The 26,057-nt window shown below is 42.9% G+C and overlaps 1 protein-coding gene and 1 long non-coding RNA gene across 2 annotated transcripts in view; one reads left to right on the plus strand and one right to left on the minus strand.

Annotated features, from left to right (window-relative positions):
- VWA3B (von Willebrand factor A domain containing 3B) overlaps positions 1–3,152 on the minus strand; it is a 76,201-nt gene extending 73,049 nt beyond the window's left edge. The window contains exons 1-2 of the mRNA XM_075737664.1: positions 3,137–3,152; positions 797–880 (exon numbers count right to left, since the gene is read on the minus strand). Coding sequence (XP_075593779.1) covers positions 797–836 — 40 coding nt within the window. The 5' untranslated portion in view covers positions 837–880; positions 3,137–3,152. The remainder of the gene's footprint in view (positions 1–796; positions 881–3,136) is intronic.
- Positions 3,153–5,630: 2,478 nt separating this feature from the next.
- Positions 5,631–26,057, plus strand: LOC142598632 (uncharacterized). The gene is made up of 3 exons (XR_012832696.1): positions 5,631–5,662; positions 18,960–19,080; positions 21,500–26,057. It is a non-coding gene; the product is annotated as an uncharacterized LOC142598632 (long non-coding RNA).

The raw sequence follows: 26,057 nt of genomic DNA on the forward strand, positions 1-26,057 counted from the left end.
CTTGTACTGCGCCCCCCAAGGCTCGATGCAGTACTCCAGGTGGGGGTCTCACGAGAGTGGAGTAGAGGGGCACAATCATCTCCCTCGACCTGCTGGTCACGCTTCTGATGCCGCCCAGGATACAGTTGGCTTTCTGGGCTGTAAGCGCACATTGCCAGCTCACGTTGAGCTTTTCATCAACCAAGCCCTTCTCCTCAGGGCTGCTCTCAATCCATGAATGAATCCATCAATAAGAATATGATCAGAACTCTCTGCTAAGATCAAATGTTACAACAGCTGACCTGGTTACAAATGCTCATTAGATAGACTGTTCCTCAGTTAATAATACATAAAAGGAAAGAGACTGTATCTTCAGAAATCATCTCTCAGTGACAGTAGCCTTCCATATGGTGCAGACCAGCACAGGCTCTTTCACAGTCATCAGTCCCACATGCCGGACGCTGGGCTGGCATGCCTGTGGAGGTTGGCATTTTACCAGCCCTCCCCCACCACTCAATACAGAAGCAGCAGTGACAGATGTTAACTCTAGAGAGAGACGGGTGAAGGTCTGCAGCTGTTTGAGCTTTTTATATAGGCAGGCACTGCTTATGGTCACTTGTACAGTCATTCCCAGTTTCCTCCTCCGAAAACGCAGAAAGGCCAGCGCAGGACCCCGTATACAGTGCAGGGGAGATGGGCACAGCTTCAGAATGGGTTGTATACCGCTAGTAGCATGCGCACCACAATGCTGCAAGTGAAACTGGAAGTTATCCAGGAAAACATGTAATCTATGCAAAAATAGTTCTGAAATACTCACAGTCACTCCAGGCAAGTCTCTTACATGGATTGCCAGTCATGACAGATCTCTTGATTGGCTCCTCTTTGATTTCTTCTTAAAAACCTAAGGAATTATTATGTTTTAAAAAAATTAAAATATTGCCATGCACAGGTCAATATGAACTGGAGACCAGCTCTACAGGCCCAGGCAATAATAAAGTGCAGAAGGTTGAGGTCAAGATTTTCCTCAAGGAAAATAATATTAAAAATGAAAAAAAAAAATAAATAGCTACTCCCCATGTCAAGAAAGGCTGAAGTCAGATTTGACAGGGAGCCTCATACTCAGAAATGGGAAAGTGGGAAATTTGTAATATGGTTTCCCTTCCTTCTAAATTATCATTAAAAAGAGCCAATGTGGAAGTTTCCACACAGATATGCTAGAAAAATGAGTGTGGTGTTTTGACCTGCTGTCAGCCAGTTGTGTTATATTCTATTATTGCTTGGCATTATCCTTACCTTTGCTATAATCCAATTTATGACTAAACCTGGGAGTATCTAAGACTCAATTTGGTGTAGAGATTCCTAACTTTGCTTATAAGACCTCAAGATGATTCGCAAAGAAAAAGAATTATACGTGTATACATGTACGTCTATGTGGTGTAAGGCCCAACTGTGAAGAAGACACAACATATGAATAGAAAACAAAATGCCAATCGAAGCAAGGTAGCGTATATTGGCTGAGTGTATGGCTTTGAGACATAGTGTTTTGCCATCTACTTGGTTCTTTTAACAAGAAAGATGCATGAATGAGGGATATTTATGAATCACTAACAGGCCAGATGTTAGTGGCCTATGTTTCCCATAGTTCCTATGGGAAAAGCAAAAATGGGATAAAATAATAACCCAAAGACTTAGCCTCCTCCCTCTTTCTTCATTACAGAACTGAGCGTGCTATTTATTCCCCTCATACAGGTTTAAATACGCATCTAGAAATATATAAACCATTCCAGTCTCTGTCCTGCTCATGCAGAAAGACATGAACAGTGTGAAAGGCAGGGAGTACATTAAAAAAAAGGGGAGTCCATTCTGCACCCTAACACTCCAGGCATTGCACAGAATATGCCCCCCAGCAGCACAGCCCTTGACTAGCAGGGACTCTGTCAGTGCAGTAAGAGGGAGTCCTCGCCACAGAGGAGCCACAGCGGACAGTGCCCATAGCGAGCTGTCAGACTTGCGCCATTTCTCAGGCTGCAGAAAGTGCCGCAATGCTCTCATGGTCAATAATCAAGACATATTTCAAGCACCAGCCTGCATTGGAGAACAAATCCCAGGTGCCATTTCATGTTCCAGATGCCCAGGGGTGTAGCGACAGGTTTTCCCTTGCGTTAGCATCCAACACCACCCCCGGCTGCTTGAACGGCACCTGGACATGAAGTGCTGGCACCGTATGAAAAGGAGCATTTGAAAGGAGGCGAAGCAACTTCCAACGGAAACAGAGAGTTTATCTCAAGTGTTGGAAAGGCAAGTGAGTTCAAAAACAATGACAGCCGGGATAACCTTCAGCCCAAAGTCTGGATCAAAACAGGTTATTTTCAAAAGGTGAACAAGAGTTCAACTGGGCACCTCTACCCTTCTGCTCTGGCCAGTGCAAACAAATCTGCTCAAACCTTCACCCCCCACCGTGTTTTGAGTTTTTAACAGATGCGGCAGTGTTTGCTGAGGCCGTATGACCAGCCTGTCCCAACACATGGGAACACCTCGGGAAAGGCCACGTGCCTTACAGCCCGAGAAGCCACCCCATGCCACCCAAAGCGCCACAGCCCCCATGAAAGGTGCGTGGGGGGCAGAGGTGGGCAGCTGCCTTCTGCGGGAACAGGGCAGAGGGTGTCATTTCAAAAACACAGCAGGGCCTAAGGAAGAGGGGGAGTGCAGGACAAGGCCTGACCCACCGCCGTGGCCACACAGGGTGAGGTGTGGCTGTGTCACTCGCCGGTGCTGGCAAGCGGTAGCTGCGCTACGCCCTCGCAACCACCCCTCACAGCCACCACGTGAGGTAACCAACGTGCCCCCAGATACACTGCATGGCAACGGTCAGGGAAGGGAAACCGAGGCCCCTGGGGTGAAGGACTACGACTCGGCATCACACCGCCCGAGCCTGCCCACCAGCGCCGGGGCTGGGCAACCCTCCGCCCTGCGGCGGGACCTGAGGGCCGCCGCGCTGGGGGCTCCGCAGCTGCCTCTGTCTGCCCCCCTACCCCGCGGCGCCCCCTGCCGGTGCCGCTGCCCCCCCGCCCGCCCTCACCTGCCTCCGGCCGCGCCGCCGCCGCCGCCGCCCTCCCCACCCGCCCTGAAGCGGCGTCGCCACCGCCCCGTTGTTGACCTGGAGACTGCCCGGTTGCTACGGTACGGCCTCACACCCCACCCCACCCCCATCCCGCCGCGCCCCAAGCACAGAGCGGGGGAGGAGGAAAAGCGAGAGGGCAGAGCTGCCCAAGGGCGGCAAGTAAGCAGGAGGCGGGGACGGGCGAGGGCTTCTACGCGGGACCGCGGTGCGGGAGCGCTGCCCTGCTGCGGCGGGGAGGTACGTGCCGAGTAAATTCATCGTCAGCAGACGGCACAACAACGCCGTGCGTTCATTTCTTTGGCAGCCAGAAATACACGAGCCAACTTGGAGAGTCCCAGAAATCTATATATAGTGGATCCGAGTCTTCCGGTCTTGTTAATTCTTAATTTAGACTTAAGTCGCTGACAATATTTATATTAAGAGCAGCCGCGTGTCCTTTGTTTAAATCAGAGGAACGATGCACACTGCAGGAAAACTGCCATTCTCCTGGAGAAGCCTAACTAAAAATGACTCTAGTGTAGTAAAATATACAAAAAATGTGTGTCATAAACCTGAACTCGATATTAAAAAGCTCCTGTTGATGTCGGATTGCCAGAAACCCAGATCTTTATATGCAGTGGTAGGGCTGTAAATGCTCCAAAACGCATAGTGCTGAGCTCTGCACTTTCCCTGGTTTGCTTTAGTTGGCTATGCAATCACAAAATAATAAAAGATCGGTCACTTCATAGTATCAACTGATCAGTCTTATCTACGTATTGATGTTCAGATGGAAATACACATCCGCAAGCACAGACAGGGCCGTCCTGCGGCACGCCAAAGCATTGGCTTCAGCTCGTCGAGATGGCTCGGTAAACAAAGATAGGGAAGAAAAGTTCCTTATAAGGCATGCGGTTGGGATGGGAACGCGGCTTTCTGGAGCTCCAGCTTCTGGTACAGTTGGAACCAAAGGTTTAAAGACTAGCCTAGGCATGGCAAGCCATTCAGGATTGCACAACTGTTCCCCTGAAGTACAGAAAAGGCATTTATTTCTCAGGCATGAAACAGTTTCCCATTATATCATTAAAAATAGTAGGCACTGAATATTCTTTGGAGCCTTTCGGACACCATGACTGCTGTAGCACAACCTTCTTTAGGGATGCATATTTTGGGAGGGGGGGCCTTTTAAAATTTCTCTTGGAAGTGCAAGTACAATGGATTTATAAATAGGTGCCCACAAATCAATCTAGTCGATCTCCTGATTTGTTTTGCTGCTTTCCTGATTTGTTTTGCTGCTTCCAGCAACAGAAGTTTTTTATCAAACACCAAAAATGCCTTACTCAGGTAGCTTTTTCTACACTATGCAGAACAAGCCCATCTATCCTCATGCCTAAACATCTGTAAATGTACTAACCACGAGTTTAAAGAAAAGAAAGATTATATGTGCTGTAATTTTCTGTGCAAAGAGTGCCAGAAACCTTCACTCTAGGCTTGGCGACACTAAACAAAAAGTGTTGCAAGAAAACATTCCTTACAATGCTTTGAATTGCAGGGCTTGTACAACTGCCTGACAAGCCCAGGGGCAAAGGTTGGCAAATGCAAAGCTACTTCTAGCTCCCACAGGCTTTGTGATCAACTAGTTATCATCTCTTAGGTAAAGTTCTTAGGAAAATAAGATGCTCTCTGTGCATCGAATGAACATCATTCCTGGTTCACGTGGAAGCCCTGCTTTGGCCACTGCCCACCGTGACTCATGAGGAAAGTGAGGAATGTCTTCTCCAGATGCTGTCTGCTGAATGAGGCAAGGCTGAATAATGAAGGAGGCGGGGATCCAAGTAACTGGGAAGTGGGAATTTAGTCCTTGTACAGGGATGATAAAAATAAATCTTGAGCCATTCTGTCATCTGATGTTTAGGCTGAATGACAAAGTGATATTGATGGGTGGAAAGCACGTTATTATTCATTAGAGAATGTATTGTAACACAGGCCTGAGATTGCATTAGCAAGCATGACTTTGTCCTGACTGTAGAATATTTCACCTATCAATAAATATATTTGATCACTTTTTTTAATGGCTAAAAATCAGCATTGTGAGCATTTCCTCCATATTGGTGCTTATAACATGGGACTGTCTGCTTGGGGTTTATGATAATTCTTTTTCTACCAAAATAAAAAAATGTAATCCACTTTTTTTTCTGTCTTCCATTTAAAAAACAAACCACACACAACTAAACTCTTTAGCATTTTCCTTTCTTTTTTTAGATAATTAAAACCACATTTAACATAAATTTGCAAAACTTCTTTATCCATGCAAAGCATTGTACGTGGTGTATCTAATCTAACTGCTATTGTATTGTAAGAGGCAGTCTCTTACAGTGATACCTAGGATCAGCAGGTAAGGATACTTATGGCACTGATGCTTATGGCTATGATAGTACAAAGAATGGAGCTTCTCCAGGAAATTTAATGTTGTCACACATCCTGTCCCACTGTGTCATGCTTCCTGTTGACTCCCTCTCAAAGAGAGACAGGAATTGGTTGCAAGGGGTAAGGAAAAAAACCCCACAAAAGCAAGCTGGATTGAAGGTGAGTTAATGCTAGCCTTACTAGACACATTGTTTACAGTGATTGTCCAAAAAAAAAAAATAATGCATACATCTAAAAACAGTTTATCAACACAGGCAGAACATGAAAAGTCAAAGAAATGAAATATTTTAAATAGTCCTTTCATGTGTATGTTGTTCTCACCCTTCAAGAGCTTCCTAAAAAAATTTTCTTCATAGTATATCTGCAAAAGTCAGAAGTAAATGAGCTACCCATAGAAGGGCTGACTCTGGTGTCAGCAGTGGTATAGTGACCTGACTCTGGAATTTTGCCTGTTCTGCCTAGAAAGCAGGCAAACGCAGCAGGATGCAGCATTGGGCAGAATAGCTGAATTTAGAGCAGGCTCAATTGCATCTGTATCTCATTGCGCTGTCCCTTGTACATTTACCCAAAGAGAAGTATTTTAAGTTTCTAGAAATTCCTTAAATTGTTCCTTCAGTTTTTTAAGATATTCCTTAAGTTCTGCATGTCAGAACTGTGCGGCCTACAGCCTGTAACTGACTTAGAGCCCATGGGCACCTTAGTCTGTCTGATGCGAACTTGGAAAGAAGTAATTGCACTGTTGGGTGAGGACATTGTAACGAAATGAAAAAATAGGCACTGTGTAGTGGGAGAGTGGAGGATGAAGGGAGGTGTGGGAGGGGGCAAATGGGGATAAACTAAAACTTTAGGAGGGAAGCTAGAGACAGGAGGGGAGCTAAGGGGTACGTGCCTGATGTGCTGTGGCAAGGAGAAGCAAGAATTCAAGTGGTAGAAGTGGGATCTGCATTAAAGACGTGGCTACACATAATAGGAAAATGGGGAAGGGCTGGACTGACATGGCGGAAGTGATGTATATAGGGGCTTTTTACCCCTTGCCCCACAGTCTGCATAACAAACTGGACGCGCTGGAGAAACTCTGAGTCCCGTGCTGTAGGACCACTGGACTGGAGGAGGAAGGCACAGGAGTAAGAGGTTCATGTTACTGCACATAGGTCTAACCAAACTGTAATACCTGTAGGACTAAGCTGTTAGCTGTAGAATAATAATAAAAAGCTGGGCATCTCCTGTGAATGTCTAGTGCTCGTGTTTAAAAATCTAGTTTCAGGCCTTGAGGAAAGAGTCATGTTTCTAAGAGGAGCCAGCAAACAGTTGTCTTCAACAGCCCACCCATGTTTCTTGAGTTGTGCATGTCTTCTCTACATAGTCACCCTCTGCTGCTTCCCGAATCTGCCACGTGCAGTCTTGCAAGGATGGTTGCTGAAGATGCACATTCCATTCTGTGGCTTTTTTTTCCCCTCTTCTTTTTACTTTTCTTTAGATCTGTACTTAACTAGAAGTGTTTCCAAAATGACAGAAGTAAACAGAAACTTCTCCATGCATGCAAAGTTCTGTCTTCCAATTACCACATGTAGCATGGCCAGGTGCTAATGGAGCTGAGCTTGTCACTGAAGGAGGTGGGACGGCTGCTTAGAAACAGGCTGGGCATCGGATTGTTTTATTTTCCTTTCACATGCAGTGAGCAATTGCATTTCTGCATCACTTGTATTATTATTGTTATTATTGTTATTACTGTTGTTATTATTCTCTTCCTCTGTTATCCTATTAAACTGTCTTTATCTTAACCCACGAGGTTTTTTTCCATTCTCCTCCCCATCCTCTCGGGGGAGGGAGGGGTGAGCAAGTGGCCGCCTGGTGCCTGGTTACCAGCTGGGGTTAAACCCCGACAGTTGTGAACCCCCAGGACAGTGCGTATATCCACTCTGGAAGATCTGGAAACTGCTTCAAACGTCATAGGCACTGCTAGTCTAGAAACAGTTTAGTGAGAAATGAGGCACGCCAGAACAGGTAAAGAGGCTGGGAAGCATATAGAGCAATAGTGAGAAAGTAAGAGGGGGTTTTTCCAATGCTGGTACAACAGGTAAATGAAGGAGACTAAGCTAGCCATTAATAATTCTAGCTTAGGAAACACAACAAAGTTCTTAAATGTGAGAACCATGAGGACTTGGAACAGACTTAAAGCTGGAGTATTCGTAGGACACAAACTGCTTCTAAGATAGAGGCTGATATACAAGGGACCAAAGTGACCAATAAGGTCCTGTCCATTCATCTGTTCTTAGGAGCCGGAATGCAAAAAAGCTGAATGCAAGATATAAAATGAAAGAGGACAGAAAGGAGGAGTAAGAGAAGGAATGAATGAGAAGATTAATTTGCATTAGAGGGGAAATTTTCAATTGAGCATTTGAAATAAGATCAAGTAAAACATTTATTAAAATTCGCTTTGGGTTCAAACTCTCATTTTACACCATCATAAAAACATTGAATGTGGAGAGATATTTGGGGCACAGCTCATATACACAAACTGACAGAAGTTTATACTTAAGATGCTTGGATTGTTTGGGTGCCAGAAGAGTTCAAAAATCTAACAAACATTCTGCAGAAACCTTTAAAAGCTAGTAAATAACTTAGCAAGCCTAATACAGTAGGATAAGCTAAAGTTAAATGTTCGTTCTTCCAAGGCGAGATAGAGAATGAACAGTTTCCTCCAGTAAGGGAAGGTCTGGCTTATCGTAAGCGCTAGGGAGCAAAAGTGATCGTCATGCAGTGGTTTATGGAAACCAACAGATTCAGTGTTGGGCACTAATAAACAACAGATGTGCAAATGAAGTCAACATCATCAAAAAAACCCCAAAATCTTTCTGGCAGGATCTGGTCTGAAAGGACAAAGAGAGGTCATGTATGGCAAAGTTATCAAGATCCATCAGAGTCCCTGGGATTCCAGCCAGCTTGGAGGCAATTTTTTGATAGTATCTAGAGGCTGAATCCAACTCAAAGGACATTCATTTATAATGAAAACAGCCTTTATGAAAGTCAGGTTGTTTTATTTATAAATACCTAGAGCTACACTGCACCCATAGTAAATGCAAGGCATTTGACACTGTCCCGCACGACATCCTTGTCTCTAAATTGGAGAGACATGGATTCAATGGATGGACCACTCGGTGGATAAGGAATTGGCTGGATGGTCACACTCAAAGAATTGTGGTCAATGGCTCAATGTCCCAGAGGAGAACGGTGACGAGTGGTGTTCCTCAGGGGTCAGTACTGGGACCGGCACTGTTCAACATCTTTGTCGGCGACACGGACAGTGGGATCGAGTGCACCCTCAGCAAGTTTGCCGACGACACCAAGCTGTGTGGTGTAGTCGACACGCTGGAGGGAAGGGATGCCATCCAGAGGGACCTTGACAGGCTGGAGAGGTGGGCCCATGTGAACCGCATGAAGTTCAACAAGGCCAAGTGCAAGGTGCTGCACGTGGGTCAGCGCAATCCCAAGCACGACTATAGGCTGGGCAAGGAATGGATTGAAAGCAGCCCTGAGGAGAAGGACTTGGGGGTATTGATTGATGAGGAGCTCAACATGAGCCGGCAGTGTGCGCTTGCAGCCCAGAAAGCTGACCGTGTCCTGTGTCCAGCTCTGGGGGCCCCAGTACAGGAGAGACATGGAGCTGTTGGAGCGAGTCCAGAGGAGGGCCACGAAGCTGATCAGAGGGCTGGAGCACCTCTCCTATGAGGACAGGCTGAGAGAGTTGGGATTGTTCAGCCTGGAGAAAAGAAGGCTCCAGGGAGATCTAATTGTGGCTTTCCAGTACCTGAAGGGGCCTACAGGAAAGATGGGGAGGGACTGTTTATCAGGGAGTGTAGTGATAGGACAAGGGGTAATGGGTTTAAGCTGAAGGAGGGTTGATTTAGATTAGATGTTAGAAAGAAATTCTTTCCTGTTAGAGTGGTGAGGCACTGGAACAGGTTGCCCAGAGAAGCTGTGGATGCCCCCTCCCTGGCAGTGTTCAAGACCAGGCTGGATGGGGCTTTGGGCAACCTGGTCTAGTGGAGGGTGTCCCTGCCCACAGCAGGGGAGTTGGAACTAGATGATCTTTGAGGTCCCTTCCAACCCAAACCATTCTGTGATTCTATGATTCTAATCTGGCTGTGTGATGATCCTGCCATTCATACTCAAATCCAGCTATCAATGCAAGGCATTTTGTGCTTGCCAGGGTGTTACATATATTTCTGTCATGGTGTCTGCCTTCTGTAAAGAAATATGGATTCACTAGAAATCCCTGTTACAGTGACTAAGCCTATGAGGCCAGGGAATGTTGGGAATGCCAAAAAAACTCCAACCCACTAATTGTTAAAAACAAGTATTTTTTTTTTTATAGTTCCCCATCTTGTATAGCAGAAAACAGGAACTTCCCTGCAACAGCAATAGCAAATCCAAGTGGGTACGTTAAGATTTCTAATCAAGCCTAGACAAGAGGTACTGTAATATTATTGTATTATGGCCAAAACTGTAGCAAGGATGGGGTAAGAGAGGCACCGACTGAGGAAAATAAGACCAAGTCTCCGAAGCGATGGCTGCTGCAGGTGGAGGCGGCGTGAGGGTGAGCAGGAGGCAGCTACAGATGAAAGCAAGAACAGCAGGAGACAGAGGAGAGGAATCCAGAGGAACAGGAGCTGCCCCAAAATACCGCATTCTGCAATGTATATAGTATCCATTCTGCAAGGTATATAGTATCATATAACAATAAATTCAACACTTGAATGTACAAATTGAAAGCCTGTATCAGTAAGCTGCTTCAGTTTGGACCAAGTTGGGTATTGTACTGTGGACAACTGTGAAAGCAGCTTTTTCCATTTCAGGTAAAGTTGATCTGGACTCATGTGCTCCTCAACCAGTAAGCATACAACAGAGTGCAGTGCATCAGCTTGAAAAATTATTTAAATTAAGTAGTAATTCTTTCATGTAGAGCATAGAATCGTGGTGCTGTTAAAACTGTATATGAGAATTGCAGGTGACATGCTGCTGGTTTCTTAGGCCCACAGAAAGGGGTTTGCCTCACATGACTTCAGTCATCTATGAAATGGGTGATTAAACAAAGCTAGTCACCTACCCTCCTCGACGAGCCAGCGGAGAGAAATGGGTAGCCATCTCCCCATACCCACCTACGCTCTGGCTGCCCAGGCTGAGCATCCTGGTTTGCACCTCTGCTGAGTAGGAAATGGTCACTGTCTCTCCAGCTTTAGAAATGATGTGAATGATGGGCAGGCATGGTCCCACGAGCGGGCTCCGACCTGTCCTGAGACAGACGCGCCTTCATGCGTCTCCGTGAGAGGGAAACCTGTTTTCAGATGCAGGGGTCTGTGCTTCAGCAGCAGAGAGCTCGCTGTTTGCTGCGCTCCCACCGTTCACGTCTGCACCAACGCTGTGTAAGGCAGCAGGGGACACGGGACACCCACATCGTGGGTGAGGGCCTCGCAGCTCTGCCAAACCCGAGCTGCTGGGGATTATGTGCCAAAAGGAAGGGTCTCAGAGCTGACTCCTCAATCTTAGCTTAAGATTTGAAGGCTGGCAGATAAAAGGGGGAAAAAAGATTTCTTTCCATTTGTAAATGCAGCATCAGTCCAACAACAATCACTGAGAGACGATAAATATTGATCCTGAAAGCAACATTTATACCCAGTCGCTGTGTTTATACTGAGATCTGTGTTTTGAACAATAAATGAATTACACTACATTCATTCATGCTAAAGGTTGTTTGGCCAAAAGAAATATATCATAGATGACAATTCTTTACCCAGCAGGATGTAAACTGGATGGTTATTTCATACAGAAAAAATATCTACTGTATAGAAAAAATATCTACTATATTTGTAAAATATAGAAGAGTATTTAAGGTATTTAAGCTTTCTCTTCATTGGCAGACACACAGTCTTTTCACATTATATGAATTACATCAGGTTCTACAGGAGACATTAAACCTATTGATGCTGTATTTTAAATCATTTTACTGTCTTTTAACAATATAAAGTAGTTTTAATGTTGGTAAAATCCTGCACAACATTTTGATAATACAGGAAAATAAATGTATTAAGCGATTAAGATACGTTTTTCACCTTTTAGTTTTCATATATTTCCATATTACATTTGTGATGCACATGTTGCTTAGAATATTTTACGCAAGCCTTTTATTAAACTTCATCTCTCTCCTCGCTTTAAAGCATTTTAAAATATTTTACTACCACTGAGCTCATTCAGAAGAGATTAGTAACCTCAGCGCATTGTAATTATTTTTCCAGTCCAAGCACAATTAAGATAATTCTCAAGTCTGAATAACTCTTTACAGCATATTTTCATAAGTACTCTATGGAGTTACGAAATAATTCATAGATAACAACTTTCATGAAGTACTTGCTGACATTTTAATCCCAAGTTGTCACTATGGGCAGGACATGTCTCTTAGAGATAGGGCAATTGGGACGCTGCCCAGGTGATTTATAACTTGGCCCTGGTTCCTCCTGCTGGGATTGTCATATGATGTCCATGAAAAGGACAGTGACATACATCATTCTGTAGTAACCACTAAAGAAGCTGTATTTAGTGACATCTGCGTCCACGGTCCTCCAGGTGAGGATTTTGAGTGCACGTGGGTTTAGAACAAGGAAAGAGCCAGAGAACTGATGCTGGAGGGGATGTTTCGTATCACCAGGGAAGTGCCTTTTGTAAGGGCTTTGAAAGGCAATTAATAGTATTAAGAAGAAAAAAAAACCCAAAAGACTTATTACGTACTGATTGTGAAAGCTGCCGACTAGGCTTTTTGTTTTAATCAGTGCCTTTTGTTTCCTTCCACCCTGGCTGCCAGCATCATCCCGCGGAGCAGGAGTCGGGATGTCTGCTCACGGCTGTCTCGCTGCACGGCTGGCAGGAGGTGCTGATACCAAGCTGAACCAATTCGCCTCCTGCTTTTGGAAACCAGATGCGTGGATGTAATTATGGTAATCAGTGGAGTTATGCCCCTCCCACTTTTTCCATCACTTCTAGCTGCAGTATTTTTATTGTAATTGAAGTAGTATTATGTCACATTAATTTTAATTTTCCATAATACCCCCCCCAGTTGGTGTGTGTCTTCATAACTCAGGGCCCATTTTATAGATGACTCACGTAATAGTCAAAGTTATTAATTTATTACAAGACTGCCTGCAATCCCAATTTTTACAGTGTTCCTACATTGCTCACAGACTTAAAATCTGGAGCCGCTCATATTACTCATTAGTTGAGCAAAATAATTGGAAACGTTAGTGTAACTATCTTTTTATAGGGCCCCGGGCCACGGCATTGCATGCTGGAGAGTCAGTGGAGCCTCTTGTCCCATCTGAGTGGCTCGGAGCTTCCCAGCCAGCCTTCATCTGGGCCAGGAAACACCCTCCTTCATGAGCAGTCCCACAGGCTGCCATGGAGCGACTCTGAGGTACAACTCCATGCCACATGAGTCAGGACACCGGAATGTACCCCTTAGGTGCTAATTAAAGTCCACTTCACACACAGGAATATACTTCCAATTAACGTAGTAGCCCTGGAATGCATTGTGGGATGTGGAGAAGAGCAGAAGCTATTGCAGAAAAAAAGTAATTGGAGGGTTTAATGACAGGGCCCTCATGATTAGTCTGTGTCGTCTTATGAATTATCCCACAATAACCCGGCTCCAGGTTCCAAAACAGATGGTCATGTGAAGGTTCTTCCAGGACATCCAAGAGCTGAGCTTCTCAGCAGTCCAGAAATTTGAGGAAATCAGGCGGTTTTGGTTTCCTCATTCTTGAGCTTCCTACATCACAGCATGGTCAACAGCCAGAGCTATTGGCTGTTCAAAGACCTTAGGAAAGCATTTGTAAAGGACAAACAAATATGTCATTCAGAATGCTGTCCTGGAAAAAAAATCTGAAAATTTACTTCCATGGGAAATCTCAAAGTTTATTTTTTTGTTTTGGAATGACTTTTTATTTTGGAATTTCACTTGGACTAGAGATTCGAAGAGCCTGCCAATTCAAGTCTCAGTTGTGATTCAGATGTTACTCATCCACAAAATTAATAACTTTATGTCCTGTTTCTTAATTCATAGAAGTTTATAATCATTTTATCATTACCCTTCCTCATCCTCCTCAAATACTATCCAAAGCACCATTCAGGAGAGAAATAAGGAGAAGGAGAGAGTCTGCCTGAAAGACTGCTGAAGCCCAGGATGTTTATTTTTCTACAGAGAGCTAGTATATTTTGCTTTTTATTCTGCTGTGCTTAAGAAAATACTGTAGCAAGCCCTTCCACCATTTTGCACCTAGAAGCTGTGAATCCTGTACCAAAGATCCACTTCAACAAGAAAACCTGTGCCATCAAGTAATCCCAGTATGCCCAGAACGTTTGCAAGCAATAATCACGTCAGACTCACTTTTCTGCAGCTACCTACACTGGCTTGCAGTAGTCTGGCAATGAATATTTACATAAAGTTGTGATCTGTGATTACACGCCGGGTCTACAGTTTATGGTCTGTGCCAGCAAAAAAAGAGTCTCAACCCCAACAAACTTTTTGAATTTAGCCATAAAAACAAGTACCAAAAGCAGTTTAAGGTGTAGCCAACCACAAAAAGGGTGTTGGCACTTACAGTTCATATTCTTTTTGCTAAATCATTTACTTTTACAAGTACTTAAACAAGGACATGGTGACAGGTACACATCAACTTTTGAGTAGCTTTGTTTTTCTGACATTGTCATCACGTGACAACAGTAAACATAGAAAATGGTGTTGCCTCCAACAGCAAACAAGGAGCTCTTTGAGTAAGCTGCTACAGAAAGCCCTGCTCTCCCTCTTTTGACTTCTTGGTAAAGAGTCCTCCTAGAAACTCCATTGCCCTTCCCCTTTCAGGTCTTCTCAGAGCAGAAACAGAACCAATCTCACTGCCCGAACAGCCCCCCGTTCCACTTTTGGACACAAGGTGTAAACATGCAGCAGCAGAATCTTGCCAAAAAGTATCTGGTTTTGAAAAATATTATCAGCATCCTGGAAAACACAAGCCAGCATGACCCAGTCTTTAGCCTTGGTTAAACATATGGAACTGAAGGATCATGACTGATGGCCCAGAAGCATGTTTCACCCCTTCTGCAGCCCACATACTTTGATGGATCTGCACATGGAGCAAGTAAAACAGAATTATTTTACACTGCTCCAATGGAGTCTTCTCTTTTGCTTATTTAGGTACTACCTTTACTTTGGTTTAGATTGTCCTGTGATTTCCATCACTCTGAAGAAATTTATACTTGGAATACACAACTATATCATTGGAATTTTCTGGATAAGGAAGAGATTGAGGCAGCTGGCAGAGGAGGGCTAATGTTTTTGACAGATAAAAAAATCCAGAAGTCAGCACAGCTTATTAGCCTCTTCAGGCACCTCACTATTCTGATTCAGGAAAGGGCACACTTCATTTCTTCCTCCCTATTGTTGCTTGTTATTCAGTAAAATTTTCTTGTAATGACAAAAACGGTCCTCAACATATGCTTCACTAAGTGTATACACGAATCCCTTCAGCACATATGTAAAAACTTTCCAAACAGACATGGACTTTTCTTAAACAGGTCTGTGAGAGACAGGAAAAGTCACTGTAATTCCGTACATGAAATTTAGTTAGTCTGAAAATACAAACTGGAGTGACGATAAGGATTTCCCTGTATCTGAAAGGAACTCAGACTTTCTCCACTGTACTTTTCACACTCTGTTCCTTTAGAGACAAATCCCCGTGTCTTGTCTACACTACAGAAGTGTAAATGTTTGAATCGTCAATAGTAGTGATGAGCAATCAACTTTGTAATTTAGTTGGTAATAAAAGGTGAAAGTTAAACCTTTCACTTTTCTTATTTTATCTTTTTGGGAGCCAACTGCTAAGTGTGAGCATTCATTCTAAGCATGCAAAAAGGATCCAAACTTTTACTGAAAGAGAGTGTGTTATTTTTCTGGTTGAAGATTAACTCAGTCATAAGCTCTTTCTTCCCTGAGAGAAACAGCTTTCAGATTTTTGTAAACATGTGAAATAAAGCTCAGCAGCTATTCTTCTATATGAACACCTGCTTTACTTTTCCTGAAGCTAAAGATTATTTTGCTCTGTAAGAAGAAAGTATTTTTTTTATGATAGCCATATATATATAATTTAAATGATTTTGATGTGTTTTAATTCTGGTTGTAATTTTGATTCAATTTGATTACTGAAATCAAAATTTGAGTAATTGTTATCTTTTTCATTGCATGTTTTCCCTTCTCACAGATACGTTTGGTAAATCTATAAGCATGCTGTAGTTTAAAATATAATAGAAAAGCAGGCTATTAATTCATACTTCTGCATATATAAAAATAACATTACATGCATGGTCTGGTGTATGGCTTGGCTGGTGCTAACGTTCAGAAAAAAGCAGTGCACAAACACGTGATGAACACGCAGGTGCAATTCAGACATTATTTTTCAGCTCATTGTTGACATCACATAGGAAGGAAAGAGCATCAGGACATTTCTATGCAAATCATCGAATCCCTCTGTGTTTCTCAATCCGTCTCACTAACATGGAATGAAACACACTTACATTCATCTCGGGCTGATGGCAGATTTACTCTTCCATTAATATTTGCAAAGCACAGTAAAATGGAATATGCTAGGCTAGGGAACTGTAGAATATTCTTATTTATTCATCTCTGCATCTGTGGCAGCCTTTTTGAAAACTATTCATTGGATTATGCATTTATAATTAAATAGTTATTAATTACCATGGTATAGACCTGCCTGTTCTCTTTTGTTATACTTTTGTAGAAATCTGGAAAAAAGTCTTATCTTTTATTATTTCTTCTTCCATTAGTGTTAATGGTTTTCTTATGGTATCAGTCTCTCTCATCTCCATATACTCAGTAAAACTAGCATAAATATGCACAGCTCTGGGAATTAAAACTGAAAACTAAGCCCCCATAAAAACACTTCTCAGGCAAAACTTTAAGGAACATAGTAATAAGCTCATTTAGCAAATACCTGAGGAACTTCCCAAATATTATTATTCATATGCTATTATATTTTTAAGCTAGCTAAAATTCACTTGTGTGCTCTTTGCTGCAGTCCCTTTTGATTTTTTTCTTTAAATGATGCACAGTCAATCTATCAGACCTATAGAACTGATAACATAAAGCTTTAGAAGAGGTTAACATCCGAGAATGAAGAACGTAACTATTACAAACACACAACACATATATCTATTCCTGAAAACCCATCTAGTTGATCAGTCTGCTGAAAAACATGTGAAAATGTAAACGGGAACGACCGCCAGCATCCCCGTGACACAGTATAACAGCTGTAAGATACGTAAGAGTCTGCTCTGGGGTAAGGCACTGTGTTTGGAAGATGATTCCTGGTTTAATTTCGAGAGGGAGAGCTGGGTCCACAGCCCATTTCATTATATTGTTACGAGCAGTTCACTCCTCTTTATTCTTTACGGAGATTTTGTCCTTTACCACCATCAGTTTCATGAATGAAGGGCTGTAGGAACTGCATTCATTTCTGAGACTCACTAGTGAGGGCAACAATAATGAGGGCTGGTAGAAAGGGCTGGAGAAAATGGCTAAGATGTAGCAATTTAATAGGTTTTATGTAAAAAATAACATGGCACTTAAAAGCTCCGGCTCTTGGCAATTAATGAAAGTGTGAGGTGATTATAGCTCTGTTATGGCAGAGGTCTTCCCCTCTCAGTACTCCCAGGTTACCATTCAGCGCTTTCACATACCTGCAGCACTCCGCAAATTACCATCCTTTGCTAGGAAATCCCTTTCATTTGCATCAAATTAGGTCATTGCCCAGGTGCCTTTTCCACAAGCGCAGGAAAATGCACAGATGCTTAGAAAGAGAGAGAAAGGATGCTTGCCATTTCCCAAAGAAGCAGAGGTGGGCAAGTAAAACATCTGAGAAATGACACTACGAGTAAACCAATCCTGCTCTTCTAACGTGTTTTCTTACCGCTGATCTACGCTGCTGCTCAAAAGATAATCCCGCTCAATATAAGTATAACCACAGAACCAATCGAAGGCGACAAAATACATACAGCTGCATATTATAAGGGACAGCAGAGCAAATTAAGCCATAATTAAAGCACAGCATAGCCTCACAAAGGTGGCTTCATCTGTTAATATGGGTGGGAGAGCGGCTATGGCGGAGGCTGCTTCCATCCAGTACCTGAAGGGGCCTACAGGAAAGATGGTGAGGGACTGTTTATCAGGGAGTGTAGTGACAGGACAAGGGGTAATGGGTTTGAGCTAAAAGAGGGTCGATTTAGATTAGATGTTAGAAAGAAATTCTTTACTGTTAGAGTGGTGAGGCCCTGGAACAGGTTGCCCAGAGAAGCTGTGGATGCCCCCTCCCTGGAAGTGTTCAAGGCCAGGTTGGATGGGGCTTTGGGCAATGTGGTCTAGTGGAGGGTGTCCCTGCCCATGGCAGGGGGCTTGGAACTAGATGATCTTCGAGGTCCCTTCCAACCCAAACCATTCTGTGATTCTATGGTTCTATGATCCCTCCGCCTCCGCCACCTGGCGAAGCCCTGGGTGTGGAGGCAGTGTCGGAGGCAGGAGCATAGGGCTCCCAAATAACACTTAGCTCCTAATCTTGCTGAAGCGCTTTACAAACATGAAGCTAATATCACAGCAGCGTGGGGAGGTAAGTGTTATCTCCTTCTGCCCAAAGTCAAATTACTTGTGTAGCCCCATGTGGATTCACCAGGGCAGGGCCAGAGAATACAGAAATAGATTATTTTTTGCATTATCCTAATTGCTGTCTATTGAAAACATCCCTAACTGCAGACCCCATTTCTTTGCTTAAAAACTGAATGGCAAAATTTATCCTGAATGATGTGAATGCCAAACAGTGCCTTAAACACAGCTCCTTCAACCCAGCACTGAGGAACATTCAGCATTTAAGGATTATTTTATTGTCAGTTAGGGCTTGTTGCCTGCTATGGCTTCAACCAAGCTTTCCATCTCAGATTGTAAAACTGGATTCATGTGACTATCCGAAACTGGCAGTGGCACAAGCTAATCTTATAAATCAGAAAAAACTATTTTCCAGCTATTTTTGCCAAGCAGCGAAGAAAGTCCACCAGGAGCAAAATGGCTGCTTATGTAACCAGCCTCAGTTAAGTGGGGCTGGGCGTACATTATTATTATCTTTAAACATTTAATTAAAGTTAAGAAGAACCTCCCACTGGTTCTTAATGCTCCATGTTGCACTTGGAGCCCTTCATAGATGAGGCTCTAACAGAACAAGCCCCGTACCCATTTTGGAGAGGGGGAGACTCTCAAGCGTAAAACAAACTGTATCACCGTTTCTTATGCTTTTAACGTAGCTCCTGTTTTACAAGTGCCTCAAGCTGTTAAACAGCAGCTGTTTTCTTACAGGAACCACAGCAGAAAAGGGACTTGAAAACGCATTACAGGAAGATGAGGTGGTGACCTTGGGGGCTTCTCCCATGCAGAAGAGAATGCCACAGAGGAACGTGTTACGGTGAGAGAGAATAAGGTATCATTGCAGATATCACAGGTAAAAGGGCTGTAAGAAATGTAACCTATTGACATTAAATCTTAATCTTCCTGACAGATGTTTGCCTAGTAAGACACGAAGATTTGTTGATTTTCAGTTCAGTTTAGAGTTGGTGTGGTCTTCTTAACACAAGCTGGAGGACTTGCTTGAATTAATGCATTCCCCAGCCCAGTAGCTGTAGCTGAAGCAGAAAATATCTCTTGGAAAAGTCTGTCATTTGGATTTTGAAGTTACTTGTGAAGGAGAAGCAATCTTTGGCAAATTGTCCAGGGGTTATTTTCCTTCCCCGTTAAGATAGTTAAAAGATCTATCGGGACGACTCTGAGAAGTTTGTGTCGTCCTTTAAACTTGTTTTTCACACCGCATCCTCCTTTTCGCTTATTAGTCTAATGGCTTTTTCATAAACATTGCATTTCTCTCTGCGTATTCTCAGCCTGTAAATACCTGTGCTGCGCAGACTACACAACTGTCAGAAATGACAGTCCCGCAGCTGAAGACAGCAGCGATAACATCAGGCTCTGCATACAGAGTCCTATTTTTAATTTTTTCCTTTGTTGAGAGGGGAGGGGGTTTCCTGTGAGTATAATGAAGTGGTGGTTGGCAGCGTGCTACAAATAATTTCTCATGCAAATTTCACCCAAGGTTGTGGTTAAGGTACTTGAATGCAGAAAATAAAGACATCCATACAGGGACAATAGTCCGTTTAAAAAAAAAAAAAAAAAAAAAAAAGTGATATGTCATCTTCATGACAAAAAAGATGAAATAACTTTCACCAGAGAAACAGGCATATGAAAATAGTGTACCAATGGCTCTTTGTGAAACACAAATCTGGAATCTGTAGGAATCTGTGGGAACCGCCCCGTAGCCATCGGTGTGCACTGGGCCAGGCGCGGGGGTTCGGAGCAGCAGCTGCTGAGAACCTCAGCTCTCGTCCTGCTCCCCTGCCACAGGAGAGCAACATCTCTGTAGTTTACTACAGCGCAGCAGTGAGATCTTCACGTCTTCAGAGTCCTGCAACAAGCTTCCCAAGACCTTATTATGCCACTTAGGAGATGGTGGGAAACAATACTCTAAAATAATGTTTCATTTCACCATTGAATCTTTCCGATAAATGCAATGAGGAGTCAGTCAGTCATTATTTACTCCAAAAGTGGATTAAAATGTGCCCATCACTGAAATCAAAACAAAGCTTTTAAGATAATTTCAGTAATAAACAGTCCAGTCATTTCTTTCAGGTCTGAAAATATATGTGCTGCAGTCAAAAAAATTATTATAAAAGTTAATTAGCTCAGTACAGTTAATTGATGTGTTCTGTAGCATCCCTAAAATTTAAGTTCTGTAATTTAAGTCATAAATTAAATAAAATTAAGAAATATATTTTAATTCTTAATCCCATTAAACATGCACTGTATTTTAAGCATGAGGGAGCCTGAAATTCACAGTAGAGATTTAATGAATAATCAGATCCGGAAGATATAATTTGTCATAGCCACAGAAAGAGCTTGGTAAAAACCAAGCCTGACAACTTAATTAAATAAGTCTGAATATACTGGATGGTAAGAATATTTGCCAGCATTTATGTATTGTTTTTTGCTTTAAAATCTATTTTGGCAAATAGAAAAAAAATAAAGACAAGAAAATGTACAGCATATGGTATTACAAATCTTGGCAAAAAAATTAAATTTAAATATTTAATGCCTACTGGATGCAATTTTTCATGCTTTTTATGCAAAATTTCCTTCTCAGAAAACTCAGCCAATATTTAAAAGCGTATTTTCATAAATGGCTTGGCCTCACAACCCTTTAACCTGATGAGTCATTCCAGATCATGCTAAAGCTTACTCATGAGGAAGAATGTAATTTTTGGATCCTTCGCGTCTGACCTCACAAAGTATGATGCAAACTTTACTACCACGAGTGAGAAAACTAAGTGCAGTATCAGAGTGCTGGAATCTCTTGCTGGAAGAGATGGAGATCTTGTGCTCCTGCACGGGTAGCTCTCGCTCCCCGCTGACTACCACCTCCATCCATGTGAAAAGCTGCTCAAGTGGATCAAGTGCTTGCAAGACCCAGCCTTAAGTGTGCTGTCTCCTAAAGGATCTAGTCTGGCAGCATGCTGAGTCTTCTCCAAAGCAGCTAGGTACCTCCAAACTAAGGTGTTTTTTTTTAGAGGGCTGACATTGCCAGTGACTGCCTTCCAAAAACTGAAAACCTTGCCTTCACAAAGATCATGAGATGTTTATGTCTCTCCCTCCCTCCCTCCCTCCATACAGATAGATGGATACACATGGACGCACCTATCCATACCATGTATACATATACCTATGGGTGTGTTGGTGTATGCATTTGTATGTACATACACATTAAAGGTGGGCTTGTTTGCTTTCTCATTTTTCAGGCTTCAGGAAGCTTGAGCTTGCAAATACTTCCATGATGGCTGTCAACATTTATATTTATAAATATCTATAGGGTGGATGTCAAGAGGAAGGAGCCAGACTCTTTTCAGTGGTGCCCAGTGACAGGACAAGGGGTGACGGGCACAAAATGGAACACAGGAAGTTTCATCTGAATATGAGGAAAAACAACTTCACCGTGAGGGTGACCGAGCACTGGAACAGGCTGCCCAGAGGGGTTGTGGAGTCTCCTTCTCTGGAGATACTCAAAACCTGCCTGGATGTGATCCTGTGCAACCTGCTCTGGGTGATCCTGCTCTAGCAGGGGGGGTTGGACTAGGTGATCTCCAGAAGTCCCTTCCAACTCCTACCCTTCTGAGATTCTGTGATTCTGTAACATTGTCCTTTGACAGGAGCAGAAGGACAAGAAGGAAGAATCTTATAAAATCCCATGACTCAGGAAGCTGGGGTTCAAGATAAAACCTTGTCATTCATAAAGAAGCTGGGAACATTGGCAGCGACTGAACCAAGCCCACAGCACAAGTCAGCAATGCATACATGGTTTCCCATTTTGAACTTTTGCATTTTGAGGTATATTTTTGCTACTACAAAAGAGCAACTAGTAAGAAACTTGGTATTTCTGTGACATTAAGATACTGTTGTCATTTGAGTATTATTGATCTTTCAGAGTGATAATTGACTACCAACCATTTCACCAAAAATAATATTTTGGTGCAATTGTGGGTATAGGTTTGACCCCTAGATGGTGGTTTGTTGCCGTACAGCAAAAGGTATGTTTTGTAGGAATTGTCCCATGTCAATCTCCTGACACCGGAGAGCTGCATCTCTAGTAGAACTGTGTGGCCATAAAACCTCCCTGCAGCTGTTGTCTTTGCAGTGGACTCTGTCCAGATCCTCCCTCCCACCACGGAAAACATAACAGAAGATATATTGCAGCCTGGGATGCTGTATTCTATAGGTAATTTTTCTGCTGGGATCAAAGCTGACAGTGAATCCCAACTGGGTTTTGTGCTTTTTCCTTGTAATAGCCCCCTGACTGTAGATGAGGCCTCTTCCTACTGTTTTGGAGGAGAGACTACGATGCTGGGAAGATGAGTGGTACTTCCTCCCCTCACACATAAGCTCCCAAGGCAGAGCGTTTACTCCCACTCTTCCGCCACGTAACAACTAGGGGCTGCATTAGTAAATAAAGCAAGTGCCGAGCCTGGAACAGGAGGTTAATCATCCTGCTGGAAAGTCAGCAGTTTTAGTCATGGTGTAAAATCTCCCGTGACAGCATTCCTTTCTGAAACCCGATCCCAGAGAGAACAGCTTACAGAGCTGAAGAGATGCCAGGCAATGATCTACAGCCTTGGCCTTCCTGAAATGTATTCCTCCCCAGCATCTGTATGCTGTCAAGTCATCCGTGTAGTCCTCATGTATGTGTAATACATCCTTAAGCCATGACTTTTCTCCTGTGGTTTAAAGCCGTGTTTTCATGTGGCTCTGAGCACTTTAACTATGCGCAATGTTGGGATACAGATCCAAACAAAATAAATTTTATATCGGCTTCCCTGGTTTTAGAGGATAGTTTATGTCCTGCTTGACTGAGTGAACAGAAACATTTGGGAATCGCCTCCAGCAAACTTCTTGTAAGCTAGAAGTCTGAATGCTACAGCTGAATCTGGGCAATCACATTATTATGAGCATAATCAGGATCATACACCTGAAAGATGTCTTCAGCAGTTTCCAGGAAGCTTGGATCTGTCACAAGAATTGCAAAATTTTTAAAAACTGAGCACTCTTTCTGTTCAAACCTGTTATTACATACAGTAAGATTGTTGCTAGCTAAATAAAGCTATAAACCTTTAATGATTTGGGGGGGTTCTTCCAGATTTTGGAACAAGGGCAGAGGAAGGAGAGAGAGAGACAACTTCTCCTTGGAAACGTAGGCATTCAGACTTTTATGAGCATTAATCTGATTCCCCCCAAAAATTGTAGCCTATATCATAGAACAACTAAAGTAAATGAAGCCTGTGTAGAGTTTGGGATGGATGTACCATGTTTAGCACTTTTAGCCAGCCTCTGGAATTAATGTGCACTTTTTCCATGTGAGCTGTTATGCCACAAATTCAATCTCACCATTGCAATCACAAGTTGCACAGAGACCAACGCAGCACTCAGAAGGCTTCTCTTCTGCATGGGGGCTGGCTGGCTACGTATAGGAAAGGCGTGACTGTCTCCAGGTGCCCTATTTCCTGCATAAAGTCGGACAAAAATGTAATTACTTTTGTGACTTTATCAAATGTTTCAAAAGAATCTCTTAGAGTAGTACTCTTACAATAGCATCCTGAAATGCCAGCTGAAGGCACTGCTACTAGCAAGGAATATTTGTGGCTCATGGTTCCTTCTTTTACAATCTGGTTACCAAACCCAATACTGAACTGGCTGTGGTTTCCCACAGTTGTTGATCCTAGGATCTAGATGTAAGGTATACCTTTAATTACTGATATAATTATTTCCACCAATGTATGGGTTATGTTGTAGAATCCCATAAAATACATAATTGCCTACAGGTAGCACTCATGTCATTATCCATGTATCATAGGCACAAAACCACATGCTCTTTACTGAAGAAGTCTTTAGTAGATTTCTGTACACTTCTCTCCAGAAATTCTTCTGGAAACACCCTTCAAGATTTAAAGAAGTATAGCTTTTATTTGCTGGCTTTTTCTTGATTTCACATGGAACTAGCAACTGCCTCATCTAAGAGCAAAGCCCAGCCCTTACAACCAGCATACTTCCTGCTCCACATTAATTCTCTCATCTCCATCAGGCATTAGGGCTGGCTTGTCAGAGGTAGGAGCATTCTGGGTTGCAATGATCATTCAGGGAATTTTCAACACATAATGATATTTGGTGGTGTTTTTTTCCTGCTAAAACATAGGTCACATTCAGAGTTGCCCTACACTTTGGTAAATATGGTACGCTGCAAAAAAATCAGCTAATTAAAACTGCAGGCAGTTTTCTGCTGAAGAGCACATTTTGTTTGATCAGCATGATGGCTTCCCAGGACAGATAATATATACATTAGGATCTTCCCTTCCTCGTTCTGAGATTACTGAAAACTAGGCATGTCTACAACATTCTCTGTAGTCTTTGAAAATTATTTACAGATGACAGGAAGGGATCTGGTGGCCTCTCATATTTGTCTTGAGTCTTTTCCAGTTAAAAAATTCAGGCAATGTGAAAACTTCAGCTGTATCTGCTTAGTCAAAAGAAGCCCATGACCAAAAGCTGTTCAGCAGTCAAGCACAAAAAGCGGTGGGACAATGGAGATACGGAAAATCATCAGAGGAAGACAAGCAGAAAGCACAACTTTGTGAACAGCCAGAAAAAGTCGATCTCCCTATTGTAGCTAGTATCCTTTCCTCCACTTCAAATAGTTGTATTTAAGTGATTTCTTTTAGCATTTTAAAAATATAGGTGGTTTTGTTCTGCTTTCCTGGCTTCACAAGAATGGAACAGATTGAAGAACGGAAACACATGTGTATCAATTCTTCAGCAACATGAAGCATTTAGCTGCTTATTGGCTTTATATAGTACTCTCCAGAAGTGTCTAGTAGCTGGAAGAATGAGTAAGAGGAACAGTCTATGACTGATCTGTTGATTACCTGAAAAAAAAAAAAGTGCTTTTATAATTGGGTCTTTTTTCCCCTCTGAGTTCCTCTTTTGTCAGAGACTTTTACCGATAAGAAGTTTACAGTACGCTAGGTAAGCGGAAGGCACTCAGATTACCAGATATGACAGGATCCAAGCTGGAGGCTGCCAAAGGACCATCTCCCTCCCCTGTGAAAGGAAAGCACTGGAGTCACGCCGCAGGGACGGGAGGCGCAGCATGGCAGTCCCAGAGCAGCAGCAGATGGCTGGGCAGCTCTCAGATGTCTTTGGCAACGGGGGATCAATAACTCTCACGCTCAGAATGATGGAAAAAAAATTAAGAAAACTGGCCTTCCTTCAGCAAGAAGGAGACAGGCACAGATAGAGGGATCTCGGCCACCCATCCAGTATTTCCATTCATGAGCCCAGAAGGCCCTGCTTACTAAGCAATTTCCCCTTTGGGGAAAGAAAAAAGGCAGAGCCTGCTGCAGAGAGCCTGTTAGACCACACTCACTGTTTAGAGCCATCTGATACCCTGGGAGAAGGAGAAAGAATTCAAACATCTGAAACCATCAGAGTGAGGACTGTACAAGAGAACAACTAAGTTATCAGGTGATGGCACATGCTATAATTGCTAGATTGTATGCAAATAACATTCAGCAGCTGTTATTTTACCAGCATTACTAACTGTAGCTCCCCCCATAGACATAAATGAATAAAAAAGCTGTCTGCTGCCTACAAATCTGAGATCACAATCCACGGGCCTCAGGCAGGACTTTAGCCCTAAATGTCTGCATTTTATAACAGTGGTAGATATACACCATAAATAAAATTAACTAAAATATTCATTTGCTTGGTAACTCAAATCTCCTACCCATCAATATGCTCCTCAAAATATGAATA

Source organism: Balearica regulorum, chromosome 1, assembly GCF_011004875.1.
Source record: "Balearica regulorum gibbericeps isolate bBalReg1 chromosome 1, bBalReg1.pri, whole genome shotgun sequence".
Taxonomy (NCBI): Eukaryota; Metazoa; Chordata; class Aves; order Gruiformes; family Gruidae; genus Balearica; species Balearica regulorum.